General features: G+C 42.9%; 1 protein-coding gene across 1 annotated transcript in view; it reads right to left on the bottom strand.

The window, feature by feature from the left end:
• Positions 1-314: 314 nt before the first annotated feature.
• XK (X-linked Kx blood group antigen, Kell and VPS13A binding protein) overlaps positions 315-12914 on the bottom strand; it is a 97913-nt gene continuing 85313 nt past the window's right edge. Inside the window, exon 3 of the mRNA XM_086933371.1 lies at positions 315-2437. Coding sequence (XP_086789497.1) covers positions 1608-2437 — 830 coding nt within the window. The 3' untranslated portion in view covers positions 315-1607. The remainder of the gene's footprint in view (positions 2438-12914) is intronic.

Here is a 12914-nt window from a genome sequence, read left to right as displayed (position 1 = left end):
GTATCTTATTATTATTCAGATGTTTTCAGTACATTGTTATTATATTAAATTGTGAACTTGTGGTTTTGTTACTTCCATTTTTACTACTTAAAAAACTGTACTTTTAAAACTTAAAACAAAATGAGTCAAGGGGTTTCATGGCAGACCTAGCATCAATTTTCTACCGTGTGCATATTTCATTATTAAAGAAGCTCCAATTAGAGTTGGTAATCACAGCCGCCATCCATTTATTTTGAAGGTAGATTGTACCAGTTCTTAGAGGGGGAAAGCATTGGAGGGTCTGGAAAAATTTCGAAGGGCTGTTGTGGGAAAAAGTGTAATCAGGGTATTTGTAGATAGAAAGTCCTTTGGACAAGGTATTTTCTGGCCAGGGAGTATTGTTTATGGCCATGGAAAATTATTTGCAAAGCTTCCAATAAGTTTGCGGAGTTTTAATAATGTGCCTATTGACCACTACCATATAACTGATCATATTCTGGCAATTCACCATTTTTAAATGTTGGCCTGAAGATACTAGCTATGTGATATATGTCAGTGCCCACTGGAACTGATTGGCACTCTTTCGAAAAACAAGGGAGGCCAGAACAGACAATATAGCAAAGCACTTTCTCAAGCCTAGCAGGTATTAGTTCTATAAGATGCTAAGTATGCTAAGTATAAGAACCAGTTGCAAGTTACAGGCCGAAATACAGAAAAATGCAGTAAAACATTTTCCTCCACACAAAATATCCCCAATGATTTATTCGACTAGAGTGCAGACAGTGCACAGTACACAGCACTGAACAAGATATCTATGTTGGCCACAATATTTACCATCATTTTGTTGTGCCACCAACAAAAACTTTTAGTTACACAATTTTGCCTAACCAATTGCCTCTCAGGCACTGCGGTTCAACACTATTCACACAATATTTACAGAGTAAAAGGTTTAGCTCGTAGAAATACTTAGTACTTGTCAAGCTGTATAAATGGGCGTCACGCCACAATATCAAGGCCAATAATTTTGACCTGCACACGTATCCACACAGCAATATAAAATACCTCTATGTGTTCATGGTAAGCACATAAAGGGAAGGGAAGAATTGCTATTCTAACTACTTACCATGACAATATCTTGGTGGTCGGTATTGTGGAGTCAATAGGAGTGCAGGTTGATTTTAAAACTTCGATATTGTGACTCCCAACGTTACAAACCCTGAGTCTGATTGACTTTCGTGAAATGTGAATTTGTCATTCGTTCTCCAACCTTCATTGCCATTAATAAGACAAAATACTACTGAAATGACATCGCCTGCCACAAAAAGGATATCTGTCTTAAATGCCTAACCAGAGCACCGCTTTGTGGGGCAAACCTGTCCCAAAAATGCAAAACACAAAATGTACCGACATGAGGACTGTGGAGAGGCTGCCACCATCTTTGCATGAGATCTATGTAAACGTTACCACAGCATCCGCTTTACTTTCTGGCAAAATGGCATCCTCTATACAGGTGCTGTTGAATGGGCAACAACTGTGCCCAGACACCACAGAACACAGACAACCTCTGTGTTTTGATACTTAATGGCTGCAATGCCATCTGCACTGTGAGAATAAGCCTGTTCCTAGCTTCAGGAATTGGCAACCCCTTCTTCGCCGGCATTCACGTTCTGGCACTCATTGGTTTTGCTACCGGCTGGCACATTATCACCAACATCGTTGAAAGACTTTATGTCCCCTTTTTCTAGTGAGTCAGAAGAATTTAGAGGCTTGCACATGAAACAAAGGAACTTGAAGCATGCAAGCAAGCCCTCTGAGATGCTGGAAGAAAAGAGCTTCTTGCAAGGATGGCAAAACTGGTAGAACACAAGCATGAACAAAACAGAAAAGCAGTAACCTATCAGTAGTTGGAGCACCAGCAAAGGGGCACATACGTAGGTGTAGACATCCGTTTTAAAGATGTACCACAAAAGCAAGAGAAAGGCGTTCTCAATGAACCGTAGCATGTAATACACAGCCATTCTGTACCAGTTCTGGGATTTGTTAATCAAGTCTGGATCATTTAGTTTCAGCTGAACAGCTGACCAGCAGAACATGTTAATGCCCGCATACAAGAATGTCAAAAGACACAGAACGATTCCAGTGCCCAACCTTGATAGGGCCTTTTCTAAATTCTCAGGGAAAGGGGACTTGCTCTGCCAGTAGAGGACCCAGGGATAAAAGAAAAAAACAAAGAAGTTCACCAGCACCACTGGTAGGATCCAGATTTGTAGGACAGAGCTGAATAGGACCAGGACAGTGACTCTAATGGCGATCTCCAGGCTCCTCCAGAGGAAAACGCACAGGTAGGCCACAGGTCTCACACTAATCTCGTAATCATCATATTTGATCTTAATTGCCAAGATGTTGCAGCGTATAGCACCATAGACGATGGAAAGCAGGGAAATGGTCATACAGACACCTGTAAATATAAAAAAAAAGTATGGTGAGTACAGATGATCTTTGGACATGCAGAGGACTTTCTCATGCACACACTGAATGATTCCTCAGAGACGTAAACTATACAAGAGGTCAAACTGATATCGTCAATGTAAAATGACACTTAGATATTTTACTGTATGGCGCCATGCCTCAATGATGGAGGGAGCTCTATCTGAGATATAAGAGACACAAGCTCAAAGCTCTCATCCATCAGATGTTGTGTCATCTGGGCACACTTCACAAGAAAAGGTGTACGTATATATTATTCCTAATGTATGCCTCTAGACCATATTGGCTGTGACAAAAGAATTACCTGAGGCACCGCGAGATTAAGTAATTTGCGTGGAATATTCTGTTTTTTTTAAAGCGAGTAAAGCCTAGATTTGAATGTGCGACTTCTTGCTCCAAATCTAGGGCCTGATTTAGAGTTGGGTGCATGGGTGCTTGGTCACAAGTATGACGGATATCCCACCTGTGGTATTACCAGTGCATTACAAAATAATCCATTTGTAAAAAGGTGGACTAATTAGACCGCATATCATTGTCTTAATTTTTCATGTCTGTGGTTTAGGAATGTCAAAGTAGCTTTTTCTTATTTTTTAGTAACACTGTTATCTTTCTTTCAAACCTACTTTGTCACACATATTTAGTTGATAGGAACTTAACGTGTGAGCTTCCGATCCTTTCTGGTGATAGAGCTTGCTCACAAATAGGATGGTAGCAGAAGGATTTGTTAGGTGATTACACTGCGTCATGTTATGGGAACACCATTTTATTAGTCCTTTTAGTTAACCAAACACTGCCTTAGAAGCTTTTAAGACACCTATTGGTCTGCAAGTACCAGAATCCAACTCATTGTTGAAAGAAATCATAGAGCTAGAAAACTACTGCACAAAAAGGATGGAGCATGTAGTCACCCAAATATCTTCATTGTTATGGGTTCTCCCTAATCTCAGCTATTGCTAACTGAAAAAGCGCCCAGAAATCTATAATAAACATATTGTGGGTACATATTGTATGCTTTCTGGAATGCATATTTGGCCATCCCCATTCTCCAGGTCCAAAAAGACTACAAATCTCAATAGCCAATACACTAAGATTTCACTGTTACTCCAAAGCTAACTTTCAATATTTTGACAAAGCATATTGTAGAGAAACAAATGATTATAGGACAAAAATAGATAAGAACATACAAATGTAATAAATAACTCGCAAGTAATACAATTTATACATGATCTACGAGCTGAGAAAATGGTGCCATATCAGTTCAATGCCTCCTCTTTGGCACACTTGAAAAAACAAACATTGGACGTGCTGAAACTGACAATAGAATAGAATCAAAGCCATGTTCTACTAAAAAATGTCACTGCTTCCTATCTAACACCCATAATGTATGAACTTACATAGTGGACGGCATAATACATTAGTGAAATATTAAATTGGCTCAGGTAGCAAAATGTAAATAGTTTTTAAAAAAATGCCTACTAATAAGTTATTTAAAAGCAACATTAGTTGACATCAAAATACAATTTCAATGAAAAGCATTGCAGTGAAAAGCAGAAAGTCAAACAATTGAGCACATGGAAGTGACATGACCAATAGAGACACAACATATGTGAGTCTGTGTGTGTGCAGAGTGATACTCACTGCCTTGAAGTATTCATAATCTATGCACCTCATTATATAGATTTGAATTTCTTTTTAAACGTACTTTATTGATTTTCAATTTACAGGTATTTCACACACTTATTCTATTCCTATTACCGACTCATTGCAGATATGCTTGCAAATTATACCTCGTTATTGATAAGACATATCAGTTGGCAGGGTTAAGACAGTAGGCAATCCATATATTCTAAAACGCTATTTTACAAAGAGAAAAACAGTCACAGACAAAAAGATTAAACAACCCCTCCCTAACTCCCAAAACTAGTATTTTCTATCTGAGCATACTGGGTCATCCGAGGAAGATGCCGGCTGGATAAAGATTGGACTGATGATGACAGCGAGCTGGGTGATTGGAGAATCAATGAAGCGTTAAACTCAGAAGCCTCATTCTATGGTCCTCGTACAGTCCGGAAAGCAACTAGAGAGCAGGGGCTTCCATCATCTGACCCAAATACAGGTTCATTAGTCTGGGACTATTCATTTTCCATACAGTCTGGTCTGGAGGGCAATTCTACTGATTCAGGGAGTGGTAATGGGGCCAATCCCTCTCATCCACCCCAGGTGAGATGACACTTGCAGTAATTTACCAGACCATTATGGCTCGCCGCAGAGACTTGGCAAGAAAGTGTCCGAACTCTGGGCTAAAACTCTATCCGGAGAGTAGCAAAAACATGCTCTGATATTGCCTCACGAATCGTGGAGGCGGAAGGGAGGATCTCCACTCTAGAAGATGACATTACAGACCTCATTAAAACTCAAAGGGACGACATGCTGTGGAAACTCACAGACCGTGAAAACGGAGAAAGAAAGAACAATTTGAGAGTTTAGGGAGACCCGGAAGGGATGGAAGGGTCGTACACCAGGCAGTTTGTCGTCGAACTGTTCACTGAAGCATTTCCTGAGGTTAAACAGTGGGACTGGCAACTTGAAGTCCAGTGGGCACATCGTTTTCCAACGGACTGCCCAAACTGAGGATAAGCCTTGCGCTATCTTAATATGCTTGAATAACTTTCTAGCCAGGGAAAAGATTTATGATTTAGCCAGGCCAGATAGGAGGCGGGCTGGGAAAGGATGTGAGTTTTTTGTCAGGCCTGACTTTTGTACAGCTACTGTTGAGCGGAGGTGGCAGCTCCGACAGCTAATAGCACCTTTCCAGTCAAAGGGAGCTCAAGTATTTTTGCTTTTTCCCTCTAAACTGAAAATTATTTATCAGGGCCAGACCAGATTTTTTGTCTCTGAAGTTCAGGCTAAGGAGTTTTTGAACTCACTTTAGTCTCTAAAGCTATGTTTTCCTAAGTCTATTTTTCTTCAAGAACCTAAGGGTCCTTAAGTCGGGGTATTGGCCATTTGTTGGGGAAGAGTTTGGGTCCTATATTCTTTTTCTTTTCTCCTTTTCTCCCCACGGCCGTATCTCCCATCGTTGTTAATAGCTTGGCGATGACACCGGGGGAAATTGTGCCAAACCAGTCCTTCCATCACAAGGATCTCGGTCCTGTTGCCTTACATGGGGGGTGCGGGGGTAGGGGGGCTTCGGGTGGGTGGGGTTAGGGTGGCTAAGGGTTTGGGAGGGTGGGCAGGGGGAGAGTTGGAGGGGGGCAGGGGTTGGGGTTCAAAAATAAAAAAAATGCTTGAATTTACAGTATAATCGTGGCACTTTTGTTGGTACTGGTATCCTTAGGGTATGTTCCTTTCTAGAAGGGTGGATTGTTCTGTATGCACTTTTCGGGTCAGGCTCTCTTATGATAGTAAATGGCGTAGGGTAAATTCCGCCTAGGTTCTTGGAATATATGTGGGCTGAATGATGGTAAGAAAAGGACTCTGTTCTCGAGAATCGTTCAAACTCTGCAAATAGATGCACTTTGTTTGCAAGAAACGCATGTTCCCTGGAGCAATCGTAAATATTTGAGAATTCCAGGGTTTGATTTAATCGGATGCTCCCGCTAGACCTCTATGATTAGCGGGGTGGCAATTCTATTGACACGGGGGTTGGATCATGTAGGAAAACCAGTCAAGATAGGCCAGGGAGATCGGTAATCGCTGAGTTGACAGTCAATGGCAGACCTTTAACTGTTTGCATAGTGTACTGCTCAAATTTAGATGACCCTGCAGTAGTATATTAGTTGAATGCAGAGCTGGCATTTTGACCTCATCCTATTTGTTTGTGTAAGGATATGAATATTAATTTGTTTGCTGATTTTAATTTAGCAGGGGGTCAAAGATATGTGGGCAAGAAGCCTAGAGTCTTTAGGGCGCTCCAAGCTCAAGTTCAAGAGCATGGTTTGATTGACCTCTGGTTTCGCCATAGTAAAAATCAAGATGGCTTTACATATTATTCTGTCCCTCATAATAAAATGGCCCGGTTGGACTATTTGCTAATGTCGGATCAGCTTGCTGAGGTTACTTCTATTTCAGCCCCCCCAAGAATTTTGTCAGATCACAATCCCCTGATCGTCGAATGTCCTCTTTCTCATGGGCCTAGTGTCCCAAGGGTTTGGACATTCAAAAGAAAACTATTACTGGAACAGTCTTATTTAGAACACATGAGGAATTGGTTAATTGAATTTTTAAATATTAATAGGGGGACAGCTTCTGGTAACACAGTCTGGGATACACTTAAGGCTGCAGTCCGGGGGGAGACAAAGAGTTTCTCGGCCTTTCAACGGAGGACAATCCAAGAACAAACTAGAAGGCGTATTGAGGAGTTGAGGGCTGCAGAGGTTCAATTATTAGGGGCTATTAAGGAGGGTCGGGACAGTCAGTTACTGGTTGCTAAAACTAGGGCTGTCTGCTGGAGTTCTTTGGTCAGGACCTGGCTGCTAAGTTCTTACAGTTTCGTACAACGATGTTCGAGTTTGGGGAAAAATCTGGCAGGGTCCTGGCCAAACGACTCCAGCAGAGGAGTCTGGCCAATCGTATCACTAAGATCCAAGATCATCAAGGCCATCTTCATGACACACAGGAGGGGGTCATGGGTGTTTTTCAGCAGTTCTATCGCACATTGTATACAAGGGAAAATATTGGTTTATAGATAGAGTCCGAAGCTGGGGCTTTTCTTCAGAACATTATTACCCTTCATGTTACAGCCCAACAGAATGAAGCTCTTTCTTTGGAATTTTATAGTGTGTTCCGTTTGGAGATTCGGGTGGATTTTCTCTCAGTTCTTAGAGCTGCACAGGAAGGCAACATACAGACTCACGGCGTCAAACTACTATCGTTCTCTTTAAGAAGAAAGATAAACCAGAGCTTGACCCTGTCCTATATCTCTTATAAATACAGACAGTAAAATGTATTCCAAAATTTTGTCCACCAGATTAGCCTTGGTGATCTCTCCATTGGTTTCATTAACGCAGCACAGGTTTATCCCGGGCAGGGTTATGGCCGACCATGTCCGCCGGATTATCGCACTTCTGAATTGGGCTCAGGTTACTCAGTCTCCCCTTGGATTGATCCTGTTGGATGCCGAGAGGGCGTTCAACAGAGTCGCTTGGGGGTGTTTATGGGCAGTTCTCAGTTGGAAAGGTTTTAGTCTTAAGTTTATCCAGGTGGTTCCATCGATTTATATTGCTCCAGTTGCCACTTTATGCGTTTCTGGTCTGTTGTCAACAACATTTAGCATTAGCAGGAGCACTAGGCAGAGTTGTCCCTTCTCGCCCCAGCTTTTTTCCCTGTACATCGACCCTTTTTTAAGCAAAATTGAATGTTCTTTAAATATTCTACAACATATCTAGGGGTTAAAATCACTGCCCTAGTTGGCAATATTCCAGATTTGAATATTTTGCTTGTTATTGAATCAGTTAACTCTACCCTAGTAAGATTGGACAACTTACATCTATCTCTCTTTGTATGTTAGGTGTAACGTCCTTAAAATGTTGGTTCTACCTAAGTTTTTATATCTATTCAGAACCATTCCAATGGAGTTCTCACAACTAAGCCTGGCCAGAGCAGAAAGGACTTGCAATAGATTTCTTTGGGGGTATTGTCACCCTCATAGGGCAGCTAAGTGGATGTGCCTCTCGAGAGTCTGGGGGGGGGGGGGGGGTTGGTCAGTTCCAAATCTTTTGCTATATTACTGGTCTGCCCTGCTCCAACATAGTGGGCTGCCATTGCTCGGGGACAGGGTGGTGGTGCCGTCTTTCTGTAGAACTACTATCTATGAAAAAGGGCTTGGAAAGGATGCTAAGGGGATCTTATTGCAGATTCTTGAACCCAGCTATTTTTAGAAGACTACGTTTATTGTCATTGGGGCCATGTTTTCAGTTTGGCGCAAGATCCGGCGTAAATGGTTGATTCCCAATATTAATTCCTATACACCCTTCACCGCTGCTAGACTCTTGCCACCCATTTTTCAAGATCAGACCACTTTTAGGTGGTTGTTGCTAGGGTTGGGAGCTCTTGGTGATTTAGGCTTTGATGGAAAAATTGCCTCCTTTTCATTTCTAAAGGATAAATTCCATCTCAATACACATGATTTTTTTAAAATATCTGCAGATCCGAAGTTTTGTTGATAAAATGAAGGGTCAAGCTACCACCTTGTTTGACAAAATCACATTGATTGAATTGACTCAGAGGAGGTCAAGAATTGGCGTAGTGTATCAGCACTTACTATCAGGCCTTCCGGATGATCTTTCTCTACAGAATGCCAAGTGGGAGGCTAAGCCAGGGGTGGACATTAGTCAGGCTCTTGAACTGGCCAGCAGTGTGTTAGTATCTAGAAGTCTACGTTCTCAAAGCTATATGGCTTTGTTGGATCTTTGTTACACGCCGGCTAAAATTTCAAAATGGGAGGCAGTGGGGGCCATTGTTGTCCGAGATGCGGCCTCTCAGAAGCCAAAGACGTACATATGTTCTAGGCTGCCAAAATTGGGGGTCTTTCTTTTGGATATAGAGCGATTTATGAATTCCATGCTCAGTATCCTGGTTGTCCTTTCACCAGAGATGGTGATATTTGGATTTGAAAGTAATGACCCGCCAGAGAGATCGAGGCATGCCTCTGCCCTTCTGTTTATTGCTATGTCTTTAGTCCGGCTTTGTATTACCTCAAAATGGATTAGTCCAGATGCTACTACTTTTCTTAATTGGAGAGCGAGGATCTTGGCCCTTCATACTTTATAGTCAGCAGTCTTTCAGAGGTGGGGCAGAAGGAGGTGTGGGATGGGCCAGAAGATCTGGGCCCCGTTAGTGGAGTGGCTCAGATAATAATAAGAAACTATATTGTTTTAGGTTGGTTAATCATTCACTCCAGGCATTTTGTTGATTTGCCATGTTGTCTGTGCCTCCGTTCTCACCTTTTGCTCATTATTGTCCCTTTTTTCTCTGCCTGCCCCACTGCCTAGGGTTATGTATGTATTTATTCCCCCTTCTTCCCAAATGCCTGTATCTTGTTTGCTCTGTACAATGTTTTGCCACGGTTTATTATGTTCTTGTATTATGTTTGTTATGTCAAGCTTGAATAAAAAAAATAAAAAAAAACCAGACAGGGCTTTCACTAAGTCAGTTTCCCATTTCTGTTTTAAGGGGAACAATGAGGTTGAAAGATGTCCCCTTAGGCCCTGATATAGCAAGTGCACCAGATGGCTTCCGTGACACATTGTGTGAAGTGTTTGGAGTAGTTCAAATGTGCACAGGGTTCTTTGTTCTCCACTGCCCAGTGTTGACTGACATAGTGGAGGTCAGTAGCATGGGTTAGAAGTAATGTCAGGTACCCCGTGGGTGTTCTCTAATTCTGCATGGGGCATAAGAGTGCAATCTGCAAAGAGGGATCATACTGTCACCACCCTCTCCCTCTCCGATGGGGCTAGCCTGCAGGTCACCAGCGTCCCCATTGGTGTCAGTAGAACACAAAGCGGAATACTCCGTGCATAAGGGTGGGCGTGTTAGTATATTTTAGGGCCAATTTCCAGTAGTGCATAGCAATTCTTAAGGAACAACAAGCCTGCCTGTTGTTTTGAGGGGTCTGGGCAAAGTAGGGCTTAAAGTGTCCCTTATAGTAGTTGTATGGGTGAGTAGCCGATCTCAAACAGGTTGTGGAAAGCCAACCAATATGCCAACCATTGGAGTTATCCCACTATATAATACCCTTTAAAGTCTGGGACCCCCATAACGCCTTAAGTTGCTGGTGATTGGAGTTTAGACAGCCTAATCCTACGACAACCTACTCCCCAAATCAAGCCTATCAATAAAGAGTCCAGGAGCCTAAATACCCAAACAGGGAGCACTATTGGCAAATTCACAAAATGGTATAACAATCTCGGCAACATTACCATCTTGGCCACTGCTAGTTGACCCGCCGTGGATAATGGTAATTTAACCCAGAAGGCCACTTGTGACTTCAAGGAGTTAATCATGCATACTAGATTACCTTCCAGGATGTCATGTGTATCTTTATGAATCTGGATGCCTAAATATCTGAAGGTGACCGGCTCCACTTTCAGTTGTACCTTACCAAACTGCAAGACAGGCACTGTGTAAGAGAAGTAGAAGGAGTACACATGATTTAGAGGCATTGATCAGCAGTCCTGACAAGGCACTGAGTCGTGTAAGTAGAGAGGATAGAGTGTGTATGTCCAGGCGTAGATCTCTGAGATACAAGGGCATGTCATTGGCATACAAGGACACTGAGTGTATAACCTGCGCTATTGGTATCCTGATTGCTGGCATCACCCGGCAAAGATGTTGAGCCAGTGGCTCTATTGCTAATACAAACAAAAGTGGTGCGAGGGGAGAGCCTTAATGGCTCCCACGGAATACCCGATATGATGGGGAAATATATTGGCTGATTTTGGCTCTAGCTGTGGGCAGAGTATAAAGCAGCTCTATCCATTGGCAATATTCAGGTGGGATTCCATATAGTCGTAGCATTGCGAGCATGTAGTACCATCCTAAGGTTTCGAATGCTTGCGGGATGTCCAGTGATAGACAGCCAGCATATGGGAAATGGTCGCTGGATGAGTCAATCAAGCCAAATAGGCAGCTTATATTTAAAGAAGTATTGCAACGCGGTACAAAGCCGCATTGGTCTGTATGAATCAGCCTGGGGAGCAAGGGAAGGAGGCGGCGAGCCAGAATTTTACTGAGTATCTTATACTACGTATTTTGGCTGAATAAGGGCCTGTAATAGGATAACTTGTTGGGAAGTTTATCTGGTTTTAGTAAATAGGTTACTATTACTTCCCTGATCGTGGGGGGCAAGGCTCCCTCCTCCAGGGGCGATACGTATAGCTGTTGCAGTTTCTGTGTCAGTTGTGGTGCAAAGGTAGAGTAAAATTCTCTAAGAAGCCCTTCCAAGCCCGGCACCTTATTGCAAGCTATCTCTTTATTTACCCCATGAATCTCTGTCTTTGTGTTAGGGGACACCAGGTCCTTAACATCCGTTGCCAAGATCATGGGAAGGGGTACCGCCATGAGGAAAGTGTATATCCCCTCCGGGGAGGTTGGTAGTGAAGTGGTGTATAGGTCTGTAAAATGATCATGAAACACTGTGTTGATTTCAAGTTGTGTAGTCACCAACCCATGTGCAAGGGTGGTAACTGATAGGAAAGGTGTGAGAGAAGACTGAGGCTGTATTAGATGAGCCAGTAATGTATCCAACCTGTCAGCCTCAGAGTGTGCCCGTTGGGTATAGGTGTTTAGGTCGATCAGCCGCAAGCACTCCAAGAGTTCTGCATATCTCACTCCCGCCTCTCTCAGCTCCACTTCCTTCAATACATAATTCTGAGCTGCTACCTCTAGAGATTGTAACTCTGTCTCTAGCTTCATTATATCCCAAATGACTTCCCACCTGGCCCCCACTACAGCGCTCATTGAGACCCTGTGGATGACTTCTTTGAAGGCCTCCCATTCTATCCGACGCGTGGTGGCTGTGACCGCATTCTCAGAAAAGTAGGAGATGTTTGATGTGGCTAAAGTCTTTCTGAATACCGAAACACCTCATTATATAGATATAGCATTCACAAAGTCTATGTGTCATATGGATATAATATTTCAGACAAATCACTACGTATAAGATATTTCAAAATTAAAATTCAATTGAATTTGGATGTGATGCTGGTGGGCAAAGATGGCGTCCGCTGGTCCGACGTGTGAGCGATGAGCTCCTCATAGCGCTCCCCTTCCTCAACGGACTCAAGTGGAAAAAATGCTCTGGTGATTCTCTGGTGATAACCAAGACCAAGGAAACTGATGGCAAAAACTGATTTGAGCGAAAAGTCAAACAAACAATAACAAACGATAACAGCACCACTAACACAAGAGGATTAGTGTCAGCGGCAGCTCCGGGATCAACCTACCTGCCTACCTGCTCATTTGCGCATACTGAGGGCTGGGAAACTTGCACATAGGCGTACCTGGTGCTGGGAGATACGATACGCCGTCAGCCATTCAGACACAGACGCAGGAAGTGAGTCTGTGAGTCTTGCCTGTAGATGTACCTGGTACTTGGAGATACACTACGCCGTCAGCCATCAGCCGCAGCTGTAGGAGGCGGAAGCTGTCTGTAGGGAGCGAGCAACTCACTGAAGATTTATTACAGATGGGAGAAGGCTGCACACCGAATGTTTCTGGCCCCTGTAGGCATCATACTGGAAAAGCTCTGCCGGTAAGCGTATTGATTAAAGGGGGCCTGCATCGACGGTACAGAACGCCATTGTACTGCGGCTGAAGCTGAAAAGTGGTTAATAAAAGGGAGAAAAACAGTATTTAAATGCGCAGAGGTCATCAAGGATTTATGCTCTGGTGCTAAGATCTAGGGACAAAAGTATACAGTTTGGTGACTTGTGATGCAAATAAGATAA

Source organism: Lissotriton vulgaris, chromosome 8, assembly GCF_964263255.1.
Source record: "Lissotriton vulgaris chromosome 8, aLisVul1.2, whole genome shotgun sequence".
NCBI classification, from domain to species: Eukaryota; Metazoa; Chordata; class Amphibia; order Caudata; family Salamandridae; genus Lissotriton; species Lissotriton vulgaris.
The sequence above is the reverse complement of the archived record's forward strand: the minus strand, read 5'-3'. Positions and strand labels throughout refer to the sequence as shown.